Source organism: Microtus oregoni, unplaced genomic scaffold (genome assembly GCF_018167655.1).
Source record: "Microtus oregoni isolate MIOR12 unplaced genomic scaffold, Mior012 000020F_ref0000438, whole genome shotgun sequence".
Taxonomy (NCBI): domain Eukaryota; kingdom Metazoa; phylum Chordata; class Mammalia; order Rodentia; family Cricetidae; genus Microtus; species Microtus oregoni.
This window is the reverse complement of record NW_024543079.1, coordinates 15,595,392-15,616,314: the sequence shown is the minus strand read 5'-3', so window position 1 is coordinate 15,616,314 and position 20,923 is coordinate 15,595,392. Positions and strand designations below refer to the sequence as shown.

Below are 20,923 nucleotides of genomic sequence, written 5' to 3'. Positions count from 1 at the left end.
TATCAAATTATGGGCTAGCCTTGACAAACACTAGGAGCCTTCTCAACAGAGTATTCTTCCATGGATACATTCTGAGTCTTCTTCCCAGCACTTACTGAATTGTTGTTACCCCTTGTTGGCAGCCTCAGGTTCAACAACTTGGGGCCTTAGTGTTGGCACAAGGTCCGTCACTGCCACTCAAGCATCCTGGGTGACCTTTGGGTTGGAATAACTTGGCTAACCTTAGGTATTTTCGTTGGAGTCTCCTTGAACTATCCTAGAAACTGGGGTTGCATCTCATCCTGCCATCACAATATAAGGGCCACTGTCACCCCTGCAACCCTAGAGAGAAGCAAGCATTCCCTGTGCATCCTTCGCAGATCTGTGAGTATGAGTTCTCCTAGAGTGACCCCTATGCCAGGGGTTGCAGGAGGCTTTGGGGGCAAGAAGCAGAAGGAAGACACTGTTTGTGTCAGGGAAGTTTAGACTCTAACAAATTTGAAGACACAGATGACATTGTGTCAGACTAGTGACAGCCTAGGTTCTTGTGGGTTCTGTTTACTGTTCAGATTTTATTCATCAATGACTTGTCTTAGTGTATGGAGAAAGGCTTCTTACCGGGGTCTAGGCTTAATGGTGACACAAGCTGTACCTATTTCCCTAAAGATAGTGTTGTACCAAGCTTGGTGGAGTCATGGTAGTGGGAGCCTCAATCTGGTTTCTGGGGAGGGACCTGGAATTAGCTTCATGGAAGGTGTGAAGTTTCACTGACTCTACAAAACAGATTTAGATGGCAAAATGAAGAGGAAATCTATTTCAAACAGAGAAGGCAGCAAGCACAAAGGTCCCATGCATAAAGAGCAAAGGCTAGAGTTGATTGGTTTTCCAAGCCCCACCCTCTACTCCCTGACCGTGTCTCTAAAGTTTCTCTACCTTCCCTGCCCTGCTTCCTTATTTTATTAAGTTATAATTGTATTTAATTATGTTTATAACTTTTTAAATTCACCATACAAATTGATGGGCTTACTGTGGCTTTTTCCTACATACTCAGTTCTTGTCTCTTTCCCTCCCCTGCTGTCCTTCCCATCCCCACTCCTTGCTACTGGCTTCCTCCTCCTTTTACTTTCATGTCATGTGTATTACTAGCTCTTTCCCCCATCTTCTCTTCCCTCAAGATTTTTTCTTTTCCTCTCATAGTCTCCTTATTTTATGACCTCACACAGTCAACACACACATATATGTATACAAACATACGTACACAAACTGGAAATTCGGCAGAAAATAGGGTGTTTACCTTTCTGAATCTGGCCAATTTTGCTAAGCACAATGGCTCCAATTCCATGATTTCATTTTTTTTTGTTATGACAGAATAAAATTCCATTGTGTACTTGGTCTCACTTTCTCTATCCGCTTCTGAGGGTGGGCATCTCTGCTGGTTTTATTTCTTACCTATTGTGAACAGAATCACGTCTGTCTTGTAGGAAGGTTAAGTATGAGATGAACAGGAGTTCACTGTAGGTTCCTGTTCACTCTTCTTCCTTCTATGACCATCCAGGTATCAGCATCAAAGATGTTCCAACTTGGGAGCCTTGTTGTCCTCTGTGGTCTGCTCATTGGAACCTCAGACTCACTTTTGGGTGGCTTAGGAAATGCTGTGAAGGATTTGGACGTTGGAAATGTTGTGAAGGATTTGGACGTTGGAAATGTTGTGAAGGATTTGGACGTTGGAAATGTTGTGAAGGATTTGGACGTTGGAAATGTTGTGAAGGATTTGGACGTTGCAGGTACTGTTGGAGGTGAGTCAATATAGGTCCCATCTGCCTGCTGGTCCTAGGAGTAGCCCTAATAAACACTATGCCTTCAATAGCAGAGGCTACTGGGAGGAGGCAGTGTTGTCTTCTATGGGTATCTTACTGAGAAATGTATAGCACTTACTTATCATATTAGAAATAAACAGTGCCATGACATTACATCCTAATAGAGTCTTGTGTATATATATATATATATGTATATATATATATATATACAGAATAAATTCACCAAAATGAGATTTCAAAATTTTAAATAGTATGTACATCTTAAGTAATGGTACCTATCCCACTTTCTCTAGCAATCTGTGGGAGCCTGTCCCCCAACCCTGCTTCATTTTAAGCACTAATATGGACAGCATTAACTGGTTTGCTATTATCAGAGATGAGCAGATGTAACTCATCTCACTTTCCATTTCTCTAATCCTAACCTGTTGTGGGATTTCCCTCTGTATGCTGTGAATACCATTGGTTAATAAAGAAACTGGCTTGGCTGATAGGGTAGAACAGAACTAGGTGGGGAAAACTAAACTGAATGCTGGGAGAAAAAAGGCAGAGTCAGGGAAAAAGCCATGGAGCTGCTGCTGGAGACAGACACGCTAGAACCTTGCTCGTAGGCCATGAGCCTTGTGGTAAAATATAAACTAATAGAAATGGGTTAAATTAATATGTAAGAGTTAGCCAATAAGAAGTTAGAGCTAATGGACCAAACAGAGATTTAATTAATACAGTTTCTGTGTGGTTATTTCCGGAGTCTGGGCAGCCAGGAAATGAACAAGCAGTCTTCCTACTACACTAATCATCCTCTCATTTTTCTCATCTTTACTACTGGTTTGCGCATTTTAACTATAGTGTGTATCAAAATTATTAGAATATGTTTCTGTAGTTAGTTTGACATTTTCTTATTGGTCTTCATTGACTGGCTGGAAGTGACATCAACCCACCTAGCTTGGATGTTCATAAACTTCTTAACTTCCTACTTAATTGCCCCTCTGTTCTCTGCCATAGAAGAACTGGGCTAACTAACAAGCAGTTCCTATAGGGACAGGAAAGCTCTGCACACACTGCCTTCAAACCTTGCCAATAACTTTGAAAGTTACCTAAGAGCATTCCACAGCTGGGGAACTGCAGCAGAGAGAAAAGGGTGTCAGATTCAAGGTTACCTAGGGAGTTGTATGGCAATATGGAGTTGTCTAAGCAATGCTAGCTGCATCATCATCTTAGGTAGATTCTGTCAGCACAGAGCCGAGTAGAATTATTGTGTTTATATCTGTGTGACTAAAAGTGTTCTTAATATTTATTTTCAATTGTATGTATGTGTCCCTCTGTATATATCTGTCTGTGTGCCCCCAGAAGCCAGAAAAGGGTGTCAGATGCCCATGAGGTACACATAGTGATGAGCCATTCAACATGGGTTTGGGGAATGGCACTCTGGTCTTCTGCAAAAGCAGCAAGTTCTCTAATGCTGAGCCATCTCTCCAGTCTCATGTCTGCATGGAGAACACAGAGAGTGTATGGTCATATATGAATACTTTTCTTTAAAAAAATCAAGTACACACACACGCATGCATGCACATATGCACACACATACAAACATGTGCACACACACACATTACAAACATTCTTAAAGGAAGAAGTGAAATATTTTCCGTGGAAAAGATACTCAGTACAGACAGGAAAGCTGTCTTCAGAAACAAAGGTTAATCTTTGTCTTCACGGTTGTGCAATTTCATTTCAGCAGTTAAAGCTGGAGAATGAGCTGAAACATCACAGTAAAACTGGGGCAAAACATATACAACACCAAGTTTCTGATCCAAGTGCTTTCCACACAAAGAAATGAAACAGGTTACAAAATGTGGAGAAATTAGTAGCATTATTGTGTTACAATAAATATTCCAAGGCAGCATTTTAAGCCGTGTGTCCTCTTGAAGATAAGGGATTGTTGTTGTTTCATTTTGTTTGTCCCTAAGCTGGGATAACTTGTTTTCACGGTAGAGATAATTTTCTGCACAATCATCCCTCACATGCCCTCACACTTTACACACGCCTCTGGCACACGCCATTCATTTCATTAATTCCCTAGCTGTTCTCTGAGATCTTCTGTTAGGATGCTCTGCCCTCTTCCTCCAATGTCAATTTATTTTCTCTGGACCTGATTCCAATCCATCTTTGAGAATACCTGTTTTTCATTTTTACTGGCTGGAACAGTATTCTCCCTCTATGTTTTTTCTTGGTTCTAGATTATTCCATTTCTTAGTTTATTCTCTCAATTGCTTGATTAAGTCTTTCAAACCCTTGTGAGCATCTCACTAAAAGGGACAGATCCTTAAGTCATCCCTGAAAACAGGTATACACAATCAACTTCAACTGCTTGATTGCTTTTTTTTTGATAAATGCTCAATATGTATTAGTATTAGGACAACCTAGAATCAGTGCATGGAGCCATCTCTGTGGACACATTTCCTAACCGTAGGAGTCTCGGGTTTCTCTTCTGCACAGTGGAGATGGTGGCAATCCCTCCCTCACTGACCTGATGCAGAGACTGATTGCCACAGCACAGGGAAACTGACTTCCTTGAGGCCAGGAGGATGGGAGCTCCTTCCCTAGTGGTGCAGGCACTCATTGATGACTGTTTTGACAGATGTCCTTCAGAACCTAGATGTGGGATCTCTTCAGAAAACCACGGATTGGGCATTAGCCAAGAACAACATTCTAGGAGCTTTGAACTCATTGGACCTCAGCAAATTAAACCCCTTTTCATCTCAGAATGGTTACGGGTGAGTCGGTGCTTCTTTGCTCCCAGAAAAAGGACTATCTGACTACCCAGTTTCAAAGTCAAATGGATAAACCTTGTCTTCCCACCCCAGAGCTGAGGACTTCTGAGGCAAGGCTCATTAGAGCTTGAGTTAGTCTGAGACAGGGCTACAGGGCCAGTTTGGAGAGTTTACACATCTGGATTCCCACATTCTGTAATTTCAGGTTGAAGGTGATTGTTTGTATCTTGGTACCTAAAGCCTTTCTTTAAGAATGACACAGCTCTTCTTGAAAGAAAGCTGGGAGTAAAAGTCCAAGTTCCTTCAAGGGACAGGAAACTAGAATCCACACTCCTTAGTCCCAAGCAGTGGCTTCATGAAATTTAGAGTCATACAGTCCTGGGTTGAAGTTCTGTCTCTGCTGACTATTGTTTCCCTGGCTCAGTCCACAGCACCTGAGAGTATAGAGGCTCACACTTGTGACCAGGATGTGGTAGAACAGGAGGGCGATGGGCAGAGTTGCAGGGCTGCAGGGAGAAATGACCAGAGGGCGATGGGCAGAGTTGCAGGGCTGCAGGGAGGAATGACCAGAGGGTGATGGGCAGAGTTGCAATGCTGCAGGGAGGAATGACAAGAAGGCATTTGTGGATTTTGGGCAGGTTGCGAATTAACAAACTCAGCTTCCTGAACTTGCAAGCTGAACCATCTTCCAACCTCCAAGGCATCAATCTGAAGCTTCCCCTGGTTTTGGATGCCTCTGTGACTCTGTGAGTATGTCACTTGGATTAGGGGGTGGAGTACAATATAACCTATGTAAGTAGGCACTTAATTCCTAGTTACTCTTTGACCTCTGACCCAAATTTCCTAATCTCTAAAAGACAGGACCCTCTGAGGCCTAAAATCTCAATCTTTAAATAGTCTAGTGAAAACATGCCATGTTAAGTGATTGAATGTTGATACAAAATGTGTGTGTGAAGCCGGGCGGTGGTGGCGCACGCCTTTAATCCCAGCACTCGGGAGGCAGAGGCAGGCGGATCTCTGTGAGTTCGAGGCCAGCCTGGTCTACAAGAGCTAGTTCCAGGACAGGAACCAAAAGCTACGGAGAAACCCTGACTCGAAAAATCAAAAAAAAAAAAAAAAAAAAAAAAAAAAAGAGAAAATGTGTGTGTGTTGCCTGTGTTCACTCGTGTGTGTAAAGTTTTACATGCTCACTCACATTTGTTTGTGGAGTTGTGAGGTCAACATCATGAATCTGCCTCAACGTGGTAAGTACGCCAGACTAATTTCTCAGATGGATTCTCTCACAGTACTTGGAACTCATAGGTTTGGGCTAGACCTCCTGGATAAGTAAGATACAATTTTTAAAGTTTTTCCACTTAAAATGAGAGACACAGAAAAATGGCCAAGTCAAGAATCTGTGTAGCAGAATCTCTAGAGATTGGGGGGGGGGGTACCCTTCAAAGAGAGCACTTGCCCAGTATATGTGAGTCTCTGGCCTCAATCATCAAAACTGGGGGAAGTGGTGTTTGTATCTGATACACTTGTGAAGCCATGAGCTGTGTGATCCTGTGGTAGTTGTTCAGCTTCTCTGTGACCAGGATTTCATGCTCAGAATTCAAGAAAAAATGTGATTTGTCTCCTAGAACCATTATAATGATTAGATGGAGTATACCAGATATAATATTTTAAATTAATGCCCACAGGTAATTTGTGTTACACAATGTTAGCAATTAATTTTTATTATTTGTCTCATGCCAAGTAAAAATCTTGCATGTGATAATGATGCATGGCCCAGAGAAGTCTAATTTAAACATGTAAGTTTTGTAGAGTATTTGTAACATGTTGACATTACTGTTGTGATACTGACATTGTCCATAGACATCCTGCACTGTGTCCACCCACGTAGATGAAAACAGTGCAGAGCCTTCTAGACCTCTGCCTGGTGTGACTCCTGTTTTCTGCAGGCCTATCATTGGATCCATGGTTGATGTCTCTATTTCCTTGGACCTTGCAACTTCACTCGGTGTTCAAACCGATGCCAAGACTGGCCTTCCCACACTGAGTATAGGGCAATGCTCAAGTGATACCGACAATATCTCCATTTCCTTGTTGGGCAGGTAAGGCTCATCCATCTCAGTAGAGCCAGGCTCTCGGGGGGCTTTAGGACCTCTGACTTTAATCCTATTCGTATACCTGGGAAGTAGCATCGTAAAATATACAATAGGACCAGCCTCAAGTGTCAACTCTGCCACAGCCATCAGCGCTGTCACTCTATATCCCTCTTTCGCGGCCTCAGTTTGCACATCCGTGGGTCTGAACAGTAGAGATCTATACTCATCACCTTCTGGGATGGAGATATGAGAAAATACACATGTTTAGCCTACAGCCTGCAACATGCTAAGTGCTCAAGAACCATGAGATGTACACTGAGTCTATAGACTATGTCTTTCCATTGCTGAGGCAGGAGGATGAGCCTTTCCAGCCATACTATGCATGTGCCTATGGTACCTTTCAGCTGGGTCAATGTGCCTCATGCTTCTGAACATGTTAACATTACATCCACCTCCAGAGGGAGGCATTTGGAAAATTAGATGCTAGCATGGTCTCTGCTTGTCCTGAAGTAATCTCTACCCTCAGGAAAATCCCTAGAGTGGAATCTTGACATCCTAATCCTGTCATTTTCCATCACTGATTCCTGTTGATACTCATATCTGCACTTTTAATTGTGTGCTTAATATACAGGTTTGACTCAAACAGGGGTCAGAGGAGGTGAAGGTACCCAGTGTCTGGGGAAGGAAACATTACCCTTAAGTCAAGGACTGGGACTGGGAAGATTGGTCATGAATAGAGGGATGGCCCCTGATTCCAGCCTTGATAACTATGTCCTAAGGCCAACCAACCTCCCTCTACCAAAGACCTGATCTCAAACTAAAGACAGAACCACAGTCTGCGAAGCAGATCCAGGGAACTCATGTTGTTCCACTGGGTCTGAATACCCATGGCCAAGAATACTCTCCTGAGGCTGGTCTGCCCTCATTCTCCTTTAGAACCACTGGCTTTTGTTCTGTGCTTCAGGCAAACGTTTTCCTACCACAGATAGTCTTGTTAAATAAAACAACTTACTTGAACTCAATGTATCTTCTCACCTCTCAGGGCCTTTGCTAGATTTTTTCTCTTTTTCTTATAAGAATATTCTCTTGTCCTTCATAGTACTTGTTTCTGTTGTCACCGTGTGCATACACACTTTGTGACAGGGTCTCACTGTACAGCTCTCGTTAGCTTCAATCTCAGAGCTCTCCCTGCCTCTGTCTCCTGAGTGGTGGGGTCATAGGTGGGTGACACCAGACGAGATGTCACACTGTGTATTTAACTGTACCTGTTCTTTGATTGTTTTGTGTGTTGGGAGATGGGGTGTGTGCCTGTGGGCACACATGCACATGTGTCAGTGGCTGGAGATCACCACATAGGCTAAGATGACCAAGGAATCTCCCCATTTCTGTCTTCATGGTGCTGGATTACAAGTGTTTGTTATCAATTGGCTTTTCCTTCTTCCTTTTTGAAAAATATGAATACTAGAGAGGAAACTCAGGTCCTCATGCTTACATGTGGCCTAGGCTATCTCCTTGCCCCTTCACTCTTTCTTCTAGTCAAATATCTGTGATGTTCCAGGCAGGCATTTTTTCTGAGCCCTGGAGATGGATTTGGTGAAAATGAACAGGCTCTCTGTTTCCTACAACACATCCTGAGGAAAAGGCGGGCCAAGGACTATTTGGTCCATCAGGGAATTTAAGGAAAATGGAGATCCCTACACAGACCACCCTACTTAGCAGGACACAATGAGAGCAAACCTTCCCTTCAGTAAACACTCAGGATGGGCTACCCTGGGAAAAGGCAGCTGGGTGAAAGTTGAAGGGGGAAAGGCAACCTCAGTGAGACTTCTTTATAAAAGAGGTTAAAAACTTATTAGTTATTTCCCCAGTGTCCCAAAGCTCAGTCTGGTGCTCTATAAATGAGGCTGGATGAATGATGCACTGAGGAAGCAGCTACTTAGGCGTGAGATGCTCAGATGTTCAGTGATGGTCCTTCCTGACATGGGCCACTGGGAAACAAGCTGAAATGAGTCCAAATGAGTCTGCAGAGGAGAGTTGTGTGTCACATGACCTCTGGAGGACTATTTGGGTCACGCTGAACTCTTGACCAAGCTTTGTAAATCTCTTCTTTTTTTTTCCAGACGAAGCACCCTTATCAACAGATTATTGGATGGTGTCTCTAGCCTTCTTACAAAGTCAGTGAGCAGCCTGCTGCAAAACCAAGTAAGTCACCAGTTCTTGGCACCCAGAGCCAGGCCTGCTGGAGGCACCTCCTCTACCCTCAGTAGTTGGGCTACAGAGAGAGGAGGCAGAAATCACAGGTGCTGCCTTGAGCTGGATACCACATCCATGCCCCACCTGTGCGCGCCACCCGTGCGCGCCACCCATATGCGCCACCCGTGTGCGCCCCGTGTACACTACCCGTGTACTTTAAGCTAATGTTTTCCTGTAATCAACACACTTTTCATTTAAACGACTGTATTTAAGCACCTGTGAATGAGAAGCTGCAGGGAACTGGGCATTGGGGCTCCCCAAAGGCTTAAGCCTTCCGAGGATCTTGAATTTCCAGGCTCAAGAGTTCAAGGTTTAAGGAGTCGGGGGTATAAAGGTTCTGGATGGCGGATCTTCAGATCTTGAACTTCTGAGGTGGGGGGTTCTCAGAAGCCTGGGAGAGTTTTGTCTTGGGCTGCTGCAATTTCATGGTTCCAGATTGTTAAGGTTAACTGTCTTCAAGTTCCTAGAAATGAGCCCCTCTGCTTGGAGAGGCTGGGCAGTGTGTTCCAGCAAAGTCTCATTTGTTTTCCTTCTCTCTCCCCTTTTCTTTCTCTCTGCCTCTCAGATATGTCCTGTGATCGAGTTCATATTCAGCCATGTGAATGTAAATCTTACTCAAAACCTCCTCTGTAAGTCACAGCTTGGGGACTGGAGTGCCTTCCATGGGCTAAGACAACAGCTGTGGGTGTGCCCCTGCCAGGGACCTTGCATCCTGACAAAGTTGGGTCTTTCACTTCTCTTCCCCTCATTGGGGCTTCTTTTGAGGCTTCAGGTCTCCATGATTGACAGGGTTGCTGGGGAAACAGGAATCAGGCACCAAGGGTGTCAGAACCTGGAGGTGATCCTTTTGTGGTTACACAGTCCCTTTAAACAGCCCGTTAGTGTCTTGTGTGTGCTACCTCATTGTGTCCTCAAGAGAGTCTGTATAGTGGGCCACTGTCATTGCCCACTTTAGATGAAAAGTGACACACTTGAAGTCACAGAAGTGACAGAGGAATGAGCAGGAGGGAGGTAACAAGTTGGGTGGGCCTCTGTTCAGTTTCCCATGGTAAATACTGAGGTTTTGATCATGACTTGGTTCTTTCAGCTAATCTACAGTTGCCAGTCTCCCTCTGAAGAGGAAGGAGCCAAAGGAGGGATGCTATAGCACTCCTGCTGGTATGGGCAGTGTCCTACTTACTTTTCTATTGCTGTGATGAAACAAAGTGAGCAAGGGAAACTACAAAAGAAAGCATTTGTTTTGGGATTCAGAAGCCCAGAGGGTTAGAACTCACGACCATCAGACTGAGGGGCATGGCATGCAGCATCAGCTGAGAACTCATGTATTGAGACACAGTCACCAGTTAGAGCGAGCTAACTAGGAGAGGCATGGTCTTTTCAAATCTTAATACCCATCTCTAGTGGCACACCTCCTGCAACAAGGCTGTACCTCCTAAACTTCCCAAACAGTTTATCTCACTGGGGACCAAGTATTCAAACACGTGACTTATGGTGGCAGTTCTCATCAAACCCACAGGCAGACCCTGTCCTGTGCACAGCAGCCTGTCAGGAGCCAGGGCTATGCTCGTTTTGTTTCTGTCACAAGACAAGAGAAAGTGAGACCCAATCCTGACTCCAGGCTGAACTCTGATTTTGAGTACATTGTATCACGGCTAATAGAAACCCAGAGACAGAAATTGGGATTCAACCTGAAGGTCAGAAAAGCAAAGCAGCCAGTCACTGGCTCCTACTTCTACCTCAGTCTGAAATGGCGATTCTGCCTCTAAGAATCTCAGAATGAGACTGTGAGCGAGAGCTGTCTCCTCCCGTTTTATATTCCTCTCTAGTTCTGGGATTAAAGGCATGCACCACTATTGCCTGGTTTCTATGGCAAACTAGTGTGACTACTGGTCACCACGGGTGTGTGTGTCACCACTGCCTGATCTGTAAGGCTGATCAGTGTGACTGTTTTACTCTCTGAACTTCAGGCAAGTTTTATTTATTAAAATACAAATACAAATGAAATATCACTACACTACACCCTGAACCCTGAGCCTGCATCATGAAGCCAGACTGAGCTGGGGTTTTTGCTACTAAAAGAATTTCCTGGGTGGTTTTGACTGAGTTCTGACTTTGAGCATAGACAGTTACCCATGGCCTACATCCAGACTCTGACTTTGTGGGCATGGCTTCTACTCAAAATCTTTTCCCATCTGCATCTGATTCAGAGGAAGGGATGAGAAGGGTCAGGGCCACGGGGGAGAACAAGGCCCCAGATCTACAGCTTTCCCTCTCTTCTCCAAGGACTAATGCATGTGGTACTTCAGGGATGAGTGGATATGGTGAGGCCAGGCTTCCTGGATCTTCTCACTGCCACTGTGACAGCTAATGGCCTGAGGCCGTCTGTTCTCATTCCAGGTTAGTTCCCAGGGCCGTCATCTGACTTCCTGTGGCATTTCTCTCTAGAAATTGCAGCCACCATCTGTACAAGGTCTGCCTGAGCCCGCCTGAAGGACCCTCCCAGACTCCAATCTTCCTGTCCTCACCACCCCAGCATTAAACTATTAACTGCACCTTGATGTATGTGGCTTCTTTTAATCCTTGCAATAGAAGTGGTTGGTAGGGTGTGTGGTGTGTGGGTGAGAATGCAGCTTAGTGGATGAAGCAAATCCAGAGCTGGAAGGCCCATTAGGGCCCTCATCACAGCTCTCTTTTATGGAAAGTGTGGTGGAAACATGGAGAGAGTAGCCACAAAGCCGCGGTGTAAGTGCAGCGGGACCCCAGCCACCAGTCATACATGCGTAACTGTGTATTGACATGTGCTGTGTGCTAGCCAGGCAGTGGGACTGGATTACCTTCGGTCACAACTTTACTCAGAGCTTTGCCATGTCGCCTCTATGGTCCTGAGGACTGGGGTAGAATGAGGACCACCCTGCTCAATGAGACCCAGAAGCACGGACAGACAAGTTCGGGTGGCTATGGTCTTTCCTTCCTGTCTCGTCCTAAGAGCATCTCAAGCTCTTACGGTCTCCGGCCTCACTTATTAGTCCTCCATTGCTACTCCATTACTGGATATCAGAGTGATATATAGGAATCTTAGTCTCCCTGGAGATGCCATGGATCTTGGCAACACCCAGCAGTTCCTGATTCCACTCTAGTCGGGGAGGCTGGCACTAGAGTGGTCTTAATACTTTTCTACATCCTGATGACATGAAGATGAAACTGAGGTTCACCGAAGCAAAGTGATTCAGCCAGGTCACACAGTGAGCAAGAGCCAGAGCCAGGATGACATCGACCCTCATTTACATAATTATGGCTTTGCCTTTAAAACGCTATTCCTGAGCTTCAGCACCAGAAGACCCCAGGCATGAGCTCACTCCTAGTCCCCAGCCAAAATTAAAGGACTCTTACACTCTTCATTGGTTAATTAGTGTTGAGGTCTATATCTTTCTCAGGTGGATGATATCACTTCCCCTATGGGCTATGAGAAGCACGAGGAAGTTCTTTGGGAGCAGAATTTGTGGACATTCCACCTTCTCCATAAAGCCTCTGTTGGATAAACCTACCTACAACCCAGAGACAGTAACTGTTGGTTTGGTCCTTCCACGGCTTCTATGATTTGAATCTACAATGCTCTTTGCCATCACTAAATAACTTGGGTGCCTCTTGCAAGCCCCCATGTCAAACTTGGTTTAACTGTTCCCTTTTACTGTTGGGGGAAACTCCTCCCCAGAACAATTAAACAGATAAAACAAAATTTTCAGGAGAAACCATTAATTAAGTATTATGAAGATTATATCTGAACAAGAGAGACCTCTTGTTTAGAAGAGATGATAGCTCATCAAACAGTGTGGCCTTTCAATCTAAACTAACTTATAAAACTAACAATGCTTTGTTACATGAGGGCCTGCTTGTTGGGGTTTATGTCCTGCCCAGTTCCCCACAGCTGGCAAGACCCAAAGAAAATTCCCTGCCCCCACAAACACTTGTCCCCAACTGTAGCTCAGGTGCCAGCTTTAGAGACAAAGATGAAAAAGTAAGACACTCAGACATACAGCAGCTCAGAGAACACAGACCCATCTAAGAAGTCTTTCGAGGTCAACTTTCTGGTTTCTTTAAATCTTTCAGCAATTTCTCAGGGAACATTCCACTGAACAAGAGGAAGCAAATACCAGTCAAGTGTGGGCAATACCCTTTTTTAGTTACCATCTCCCAGACCAAGGCTTGAACGGTTTTTTGTAACCCAGATTCGAGACCAAGACTTAGAGCAATGTTTCATTTTTTGCTTTTAAGATTTATTTATTTTGTGTGTAAGTGTCTTTGCTTGCATGAGTTTATGTGCATCATGTGTGTGCAGTTCCCTGAGGAGGTCAGAGGAAGGTTTGAATTCCCTAGGATCCTAACTAGAGGCAATTGTGAGATGCTATTTGGGTTTTGGAATCAAATCCTGGTGCTCTGCACAGTAATAAGTGCTCTTTGCCCAAGGGACATTATTATAGGTAAACAAATAACAAGTCGCCTGAAAGTGTCAACATTGCTGAAAGTGAAATAAAAATCTTCAGACACTAACATTATAGAGTTCACTGTCTCTTTCAGCCGTGATAAAATGATGGTGTTTGAACATATCATTTTTGCTTTTCTAATATGCAAAGACCTACCCGTTGTTGGTAAAGGGAATGGATTCTCTCTCTCTCTCTCTCTCTCTCTCTCTCTCTCTCTCTCTCTCTCTCTGTGTGTGTGTGTGTGTGTGTGTGTCTGTCTGTCTGTCTGTCTGTCTGCCTTTCACTCTCGTGTGTGCTCTTTCTCTCTTTTTCAAAAAACATCACAGCTTGGTTGTATCTTGGCACAAGAAAAGTTGCAATATTGCAAAAGACATTGCATTGATGGCTGGTGATTCAGGCTGGTTCATGCTGTCTTGTCTGTGAAGAGGACCTAGGGCCTTATGGGTAAGGGAATTCTAAGGAACAGATCCTCTAACCTGCATCTAAGCCTGGTTTCTATATGACCCCCAACCATATTGCTTGGCCTCTCTGGTCTCAATGGCCTTGCTCAAAAATGGGGCTGAGTGGTGATTGGGAACAAATACAAGCTCATTGCTTAAGCATTGGGGTCAGTGGGATCAGGAAGCTGTCATGCCTAGGATTAGCGGTCATGTTGGGTATGAAGTCTTAGCATGGGACAGACAATGCTTCCCAGGAGACTCTGCATGAGACACTCATCCCACGACCTTTGTGGCCCGGTCTTTGGCCCTGACAGACAAGTACTTTACATTCCAGGAGACTCTCTGTATGCAGAGGTGGATGCCCTTTCCAAGGTGAAAGATGCTCTTTCCAAGGTGACTCAGAGCAGCCAGCACAGACCTGGATGGCCTGACAGCCGATCCCTGCACTACAAGAGCCCTTTGTGCATGCTGTGTTGATGGAGGAAGGTCATTGGTTAAAAAAAATAAAGAAACTTCTTGGCTGGCCCTCATAGGTTAGAACACAGGTGGGTGGAGAAAACAGAACAGAATGCTGGGAGGAAGAGGAAGTGAGCTCAGACTCGACAGCTCTCCTCTCGGGAGCAGACGCCTCAGAAGAGATGCCATGCTCCCTGCTCCTGGGCAGACACACGCGATGAAGCTCCGACCCAGGATGGACGTAGGCTAGAATCTTCCCGGTAAGCGCACTTTGGGCTGCAACACAGATGATTAGAAATGGGCTAGTCCAGGTGCAAGAGTTAGCCTAGAAGAGGCTAGATAGAAATGGGCCAAGCAATGTTTAAAAAAATACAGTTTCCGTGTAATTATTTTGGGTAAAGCTAGCCGTGCGGGCGGCCGGGTGCTGGGGACACAGCCCTGCCGCTCCTATTACTACAAATGGTGCCCAGATGTGTGGACAACTGAATCCACTGAAACCATGAGAAAACCTGGGAAAGAGTAAAGCATGTTTTCTCGGGTCTACTCTGCTTGCGAGAGGCAAGCAAGTGCTCTCATCTAAGAGAGGCTTTCTGACTCAGCTTTAGCTGCAAAACCCTGCAGCTCATTAAGAGGTCCTGCCACGAAACACTTAAACAGTATTGATGAAAAGCTGAACGCATGCTTTTCGGTTTTCAGCTGTACCAGGAAAAAAGCTGCGCCATTTAAAAATGCCGGCTTTCTGGGCCATCCTTCCAGGGCAAACTCTGACTGTTTGAGGCAGGAGGGCCGGCTACAGAGAGAGGACTTGAGTGTTGTCTGTTGTAGCTTGTTTAATGGCAAGGACCTTGAAACACTGTAGACTTGTGTCACTGAACGCGGCTCTGGCCGGTATCTCAGCCACAAGGTTGGAATGGCAGAAAGCTAAGGAATGGGCTACATCTAGCCGGCAAAGCCACGGCTTTAGTCCTACTGAGATTGCTTGGTAAATTAAAGACTCACGTGGTCAGAAAAAAAAGAGAGATATACACTAAAGAGAGATTCAAAGACAAAGAAAATTTCTAAATGGTTTAAACTGTGTTAAAAATATATGCAGACCAAAAATTGAAGTTCTTAAAGTAAAAAACAATAAAAAAAGGAAGAGAGTTGTTGTGTGTGGTAGTACACACCTTTAATCCCAACACTTGGGAGGCAGAGAAAGATTGACCTCTGTGACTTCAAGGTGTGGTAGCACATGCCTTTAATCCCAGTGCCTAGAAGGCAGAGACAAACAGACCTCTGTGACTTCAAGGTGTGGTAGCACACACCTTTAATCCCAATGCCTGGAAGGCAGAGACAGGCGGATCTCTGAGAGTTCAAGGACAGCCTGGTCTACAGAGTTATTCTAGGTCAAAGATACAGAGAACCTGTCTCAAAAAGCAAAAAGTTAAAAGTAAAAATAAACAAAATAGAGGTTAAAATAAAGTGCACAAAGATGAAAAATACACAGAGAATTTTGATACTGTATGCTATTATGCTCTCTTTGAATTGTTTGAATGCTGAGGAAGGAGCAACAGCTGCTAAAAGATATTTGTTTATAAATGCTGCTGAACTAATCCAACGTAGAGATTTTGAAAATTCCTTGACTTTGAAATTTAGATCTAAGGACATGATGCTTTGGAAAGGAGTTTCTTATTTTGTTTTCACAGAGGATGAGACCCTGTTCATTTCTTCTATTCCGATATGGTATGATGGGCCACGCCCTCCTGAAGGGTTGCTGTGAGCATCTTCAGAAAACTGCTTCGCTCAACTGCCAACTGAGATGAAACTAGCACACAGGTTATACCATGAAAGACCTAATTAACGACGCCCCCATTCAGCAGGAAGCAGTTTGGAGAGAAAAAACTGTGCCCATATTCCCAAATATGGTTTATAAATGTTCTTTAACATTTAAAGGGGGATATGATATAGATATGAATAATTTGTATTAGTATAGATTTTGCTTTATTGATAGAGATTTAAGGTCAATTTTGTTATATGTATATGCATATTTCTGCTATTGATTAAGATACTGTGATTATGTAGTTCATTAAAAAATGTAATGTATAATTAAGAAATAGGTTAATGGATAATCATCAGTAATGGTCAAGCTTGTAGTCATGTTAGTTAGATTTTCTAGATATATAGAGATACATTTCAGTTAGATAGACATTCTTCATATCTTTCAAAGACTGCAGAATATGGCATTTAATGTTTTAATAACTTAGGACTTTTCATGACAATGAGACACTCTGCTCCTGGCAGCACCAATCTACTTCAAGAAGAAGATGGGCATCGAAGAGGATCCTTATGGAGTTTGATAGCTATTTGGGCAAGAAACTGTTCTAGCCTGGACTATTGCGTAAACTGGACACAGAGAACCCACAGAGAGAGGACTACTGAACTTGCCTAAAGGTGAGATGATCTTTCGGGGTTACTGATTCATGAAAGAGTCTGCGAGGCATTCTGCAGGACACAACAGATAGTGACTGAACAGACTTTGAAATGTTCTGCTTCATGGAAATGTCTCTGGATACCATGGGCCTGTAGGCCGAAGATAGATGCCCCGACGGTACAGAGAAACTTTGGATGACTGTCCAGGCAGCGAGATGTCTCTGTCATTTCTAGAGTTTGAAAGTTGCTTTTTTCTTGTTTGCTTAGGTAATATTGTATCTTTCTGGAGTCTTTGATGGAGTTAAGAACAGTTAGTTATAGTTATAGTTTTCCTTAGTTATGATAAAGATTATTGTAATTTTTACTTGATAACTGTTTTGTTATATGTAATTATGCTATGTTAAAGTTAAAGCCTTTCTTTGTTTTTGTTTAAACCGAAAAAGGGGAAATGATGGAGGAAGGTCATTGGTTAAAAAAAAATAAAGAAACTGCTTGGCTGGCCCTCATAGGTTAGAACACAGGTGGGTGGAGAAAACAGAACAGAATGCTGGGAGGAAGAGGAAGTGAGCTCAGACTCGACACCTCTCCTCTCGGGAGCAGACGCCTCAGAAGAGACGCCATGCTCCCCGCTCCTGGGCAGACACACGTGATGAAGCTTCGACCCAGGATGGATGTAGGCTAGAAGCTCCCTGGTAAGTCACTTCATGGGCTACAGCAGATTATTAGAAATGGGCTATTCCAGGTGTGAGAATTAGCCTAGAAGAGGCTAGATAGAAATGGGCCAAGCAATGTTTAAAAGAATACAGTTTCCGTGTAATTATTTTGGGTAAAGCTAGCCGTGCAGGCTGCCGGGTGCCGGGGATGCAGCCCCGCCGCTCCTATTACTACACTGTGTAATATAACTGCAGACATTACTGTCAGCCGTGTGCACAACCTGGCCAGAGTGAGGACCTTTACATGTGTTTACCACATGTTTTCTCTGCACGTGGGGAACAGGGAGGTGAGGTGCAGTTTCCAGTCCCACATCACAGAGAAGGAAGAAGCCCCATCCCAATCATGAGTCAGCAGAAGGAAGAGTAAGGATGTGAACCCAGGTCCCCCCAGTTTCAGTGACAGGCTCTGACGAGACCACTGCAAATCCCCTCCTCCTCATCCTCATGAGCACTAGGAACTTCCCTGCCCTTCTTACCAAGGAGATCCAGGCACAAGTTGTTCACCTGTGTAACAACTGAGACAACTCTGGTCTGACCCAGCAACAGGCCTGAGGTCACAGCTCCAACTCCAGCATCCCCAGGCTGTGTTCCTCTCTTCATGAAGTTCCATCATGGCCCTTGGCCTGCTCTGTACCCCGTAGCTGGAAACAAGGTTTTCAAGGGTTTGTGAACCATGGTGGCAGGCAGCCAGGAAGAGGGTCTGCACACAGAAGCAAGCCTTGACAAGGCCACAGCAGGCTCTGGCTACCTGAGCTCCCAGAAGGCACCTGAGTTTAAGGACAGGCTCTCGGGGCTTGCTATGTTGCTGTGGTCCAGCCGGAGCTGCCCTGCAGCCCAAGGCTGCGGTCCCACCTGTTTCTGTGTTGTTCCAGCTTGGTCTGGGCCCAGAGTGTGGCGACCAATTCAAACAACGGGGCCTGTGGAAAACAGGAAATAGGATTAACAACCATAGGAATTGTCCTGCCGTGCCAGCTGGCCTCAACCTGATGTAGTTGGAAGGACCCAGACACACCTCTGTGTGACCTTGGGAACAATCGCCTCAGAAACGTCTTCCATCCACTGACTGGAAAACGAAACTCTCAAACTAACTTCCTGACACGTAGGAGGCACAATGAAGAAGCGTATCTACCCTGAAGCCCAGTGAGCAGTAAATGTCTGCATCTGTCCTCGGGTGGATGCGTGTTGCTCACTGCTGCCCCCCGGAGGCTATGTTCAGGAACAGCTGCTCCTGTGCTCAGGCAGGGTATAGATCCTGCCTAATGATCTCAGGAGAGCCTCCTCCTGTCTGAACCTCTTTCCAAGGTCAACGGGAAACAGAACAAGTTGGAAGGACAGTTCTTGGTGGCAAATAAAGCACAGGTGTCATTGCCAGTCATCTGCTCATAGAAGCTTGTGCTTCTGCAGTCCACACTGGGAAGAGCTGGGCACATGAGCCACAGGGCTTGGAGGTAGATTGAAATTCAGCTCAACAAACATGAGATGGAGGTCGCCCATGAGTCCTATTTTCCGGCTGTCTCTGTCACTGACACCAACTTTGGTCACAGCCCATAATATATTAAACCTAAGAAGCATTAGTCTTTGAGGTTTGTTTGATTTTATTTATTATTTTGTGTCGGTATGTGTATGACGCTCATGTGTGAATGCAGAAACAGGTGTGACCATGCGTCTGTTGAGGTCATAAGATAACTGTCAGAAGTGATTTCCTAATTCCACCGTTCTGTGGGTTCTGGAGAGAAAACAGGTGTCATTTAGGTCCTCATACTGACCTGTCTTGCTGATTCAAGAGGAGACACGGGTTAGCATGAAGAAAACACAAACTTTCACCCTAAAGCATGGACTCCATGTCACAGAACTGTTTTAGATTCTCACTGATGATAATAGACTACTTCTCTACCCATGAAGGAGGTCTTTTCACAGTACACATTTGTCTGTCTTCATGCATAATATTCCAGTCACAATTATCTGGCGAGGACTACCAGAATGAAGCCAATTAAGAAATTGGTTCTTCTTTAAGAAATTAAGGAATTTTTTTTTTAAAAAAAAAAAGCCAACATTTGAGGACTAGAATCCAGAAACCCTAAAAAAAACACATGGAGTCTATGAGTTAGAAAACTCCAGTCCCAATTCTCCTTAGCATCTTTGGTATAGTCTCTTAAACTAGGGGAGCTGAATTCCTCCCTCTTGGCTTGTGAGTTCACACACCATCTGCCTTCTGCACAGTGGACACATGTAGGTCACACAGTCAAACTATAAACATGGCTGCTATCAAGGTAGGAAGGATGTCAATCATTCAACCATCCTTGCTGGCTCCATAAAGAAGAAAGACTCCCCGGGGTTCAGCCCGGTGGCCATGAACCCACTTATTTTCCTCTTTTTATTTGTAGGTTTGTAGGAATTTTCTACTCTGAGAAACAACAGTCTTTGCGGGGAGGACTAAACAAAATCAAATAGAAAGCGGCTTCAAAATACAGCTGTTTGAGTTAGTGAGATGGCAGGGTGACATCATTATTGTCCCACTCACAGTGGGCTCCGCCCAGGAGAGATGATTAGGGCACTCAAACACAGGGCAGGTGAGTAGAAAGGTTGGACAGAGCTACCTGAGAACCACAGTTCTTACCCTATGCATTCCATGACCTCAAGCTGGTCGCTTCCCCTCTCTGAGTTTTCAAAGAGATAAATGGGTTAGTGTAGGCACACACCAGGAGCCTTCCCAACAGAACCTTCTTCCATTGATCTATTCTAGGTCATCTTCCATGCCAATACAAAACTGACACCTTCTTGGCAGCCCTGGGTTGCACAGCTCAGGGCCTTATCTAAGCAGAAGTTCCACTCCATCCATCACTGCCACTCAAGTGTCCGGGGTGACCTTTGAGTTGGAAAATCTTGGCTAAACTTAGGTATTTTCTTTGGAGTTTCCTTAGAATGTCCTGTAACCAGGACTTGCTTCTCATTCTCTCACCACAATATAAGGGCCACTCTCACCCCTAGCAACCAAGGAGACCGTGAAGAGACCTGTGCATCCTTCTCCAAACCAGTGAGTAGGGGTTCTCCCGGTGCGCCCCCATATGAGGGTCTTCAGGAGGCTTTGGGGCATAAGGCAGAGGGAAGGCACTGTGTGTGTTAGGGAAGTTGGACTCTAACAAATTTGAAGATATAGATAATATTGTGTCAGAATAATGACAACCTAGGTTCACGTGGGTTCTGTTGTCTGTTCAGATTTTATTCTTCAATGACTTTTCTCAGTTTATGGATAAGGGCTCCTACCTAGAGTCTAGACTCAATAGTGACAAAAGTCATAGCTATTTCCCAAAGGACAGTGTTGCCTCAAGCTTGGTGGAACCAGGTAGTGGGAGCCTTGAACTATTTTCAGGGAGGGGTCTCAAACTCCCATTAAGGAAAGTTTGAAGTTTCATTGAACAAAGACAACAAATTTAGGTCACAAAGTGCAGAGGAAATATGCCTCGAGCCGAGAAGGCAGCAAGAACAAAGAAATTGAGCATGCAGAACACGAGGTCAGCTT

At 44.6% G+C, this 20,923-nt stretch overlaps 1 protein-coding gene across 2 annotated transcripts; it reads left to right on the top strand.

The window, feature by feature from the left end:
• Positions 1-306: 306 nt before the first annotated feature.
• Bpifa2 (BPI fold containing family A member 2) lies at positions 307-11,456 on the top strand. Of its 2 annotated transcripts, none has more exons than XM_041670101.1 (9): positions 307-363; positions 1,535-1,775; positions 4,429-4,564; positions 5,200-5,307; positions 6,505-6,657; positions 8,772-8,853; positions 9,470-9,533; positions 9,992-10,062; positions 11,350-11,456. In XM_041670101.1, the coding sequence occupies exons 2-8, from the start codon at positions 1,550-1,552 to the stop codon at positions 10,018-10,020; spliced, it is 798 nt and encodes a 265-aa protein (XP_041526035.1). In that variant the 5' UTR covers positions 307-363; positions 1,535-1,549; the 3' UTR covers positions 10,021-10,062; positions 11,350-11,456. The 2 variants fall into 2 exon arrangements, with proteins under 2 accessions (XP_041526035.1, XP_041526034.1); XM_041670100.1 differs by having other exon boundaries at positions 308-363; positions 11,302-11,456.
• Positions 11,457-20,923: the final 9,467 nt, after the last annotated feature.

Coding starts and splice junctions, on each gene's coding strand:
- Bpifa2 (XM_041670101.1), top strand. CDS start 1,550: ATGTTCCAACTTGGGAGCCTTGTTGTCCTCTGTGGTCTGCTCATTGGA. Junction 5,308..6,504: donor TTGGATGCCTCTGTGACTCT/GTGAGTATGTCA, acceptor TGTTTTCTGCAG/GCCTATCATTGGATCCATGG. Junction 8,854..9,469: donor GCAGCCTGCTGCAAAACCAA/GTAAGTCACCAG, acceptor TCTGCCTCTCAG/ATATGTCCTGTGATCGAGTT.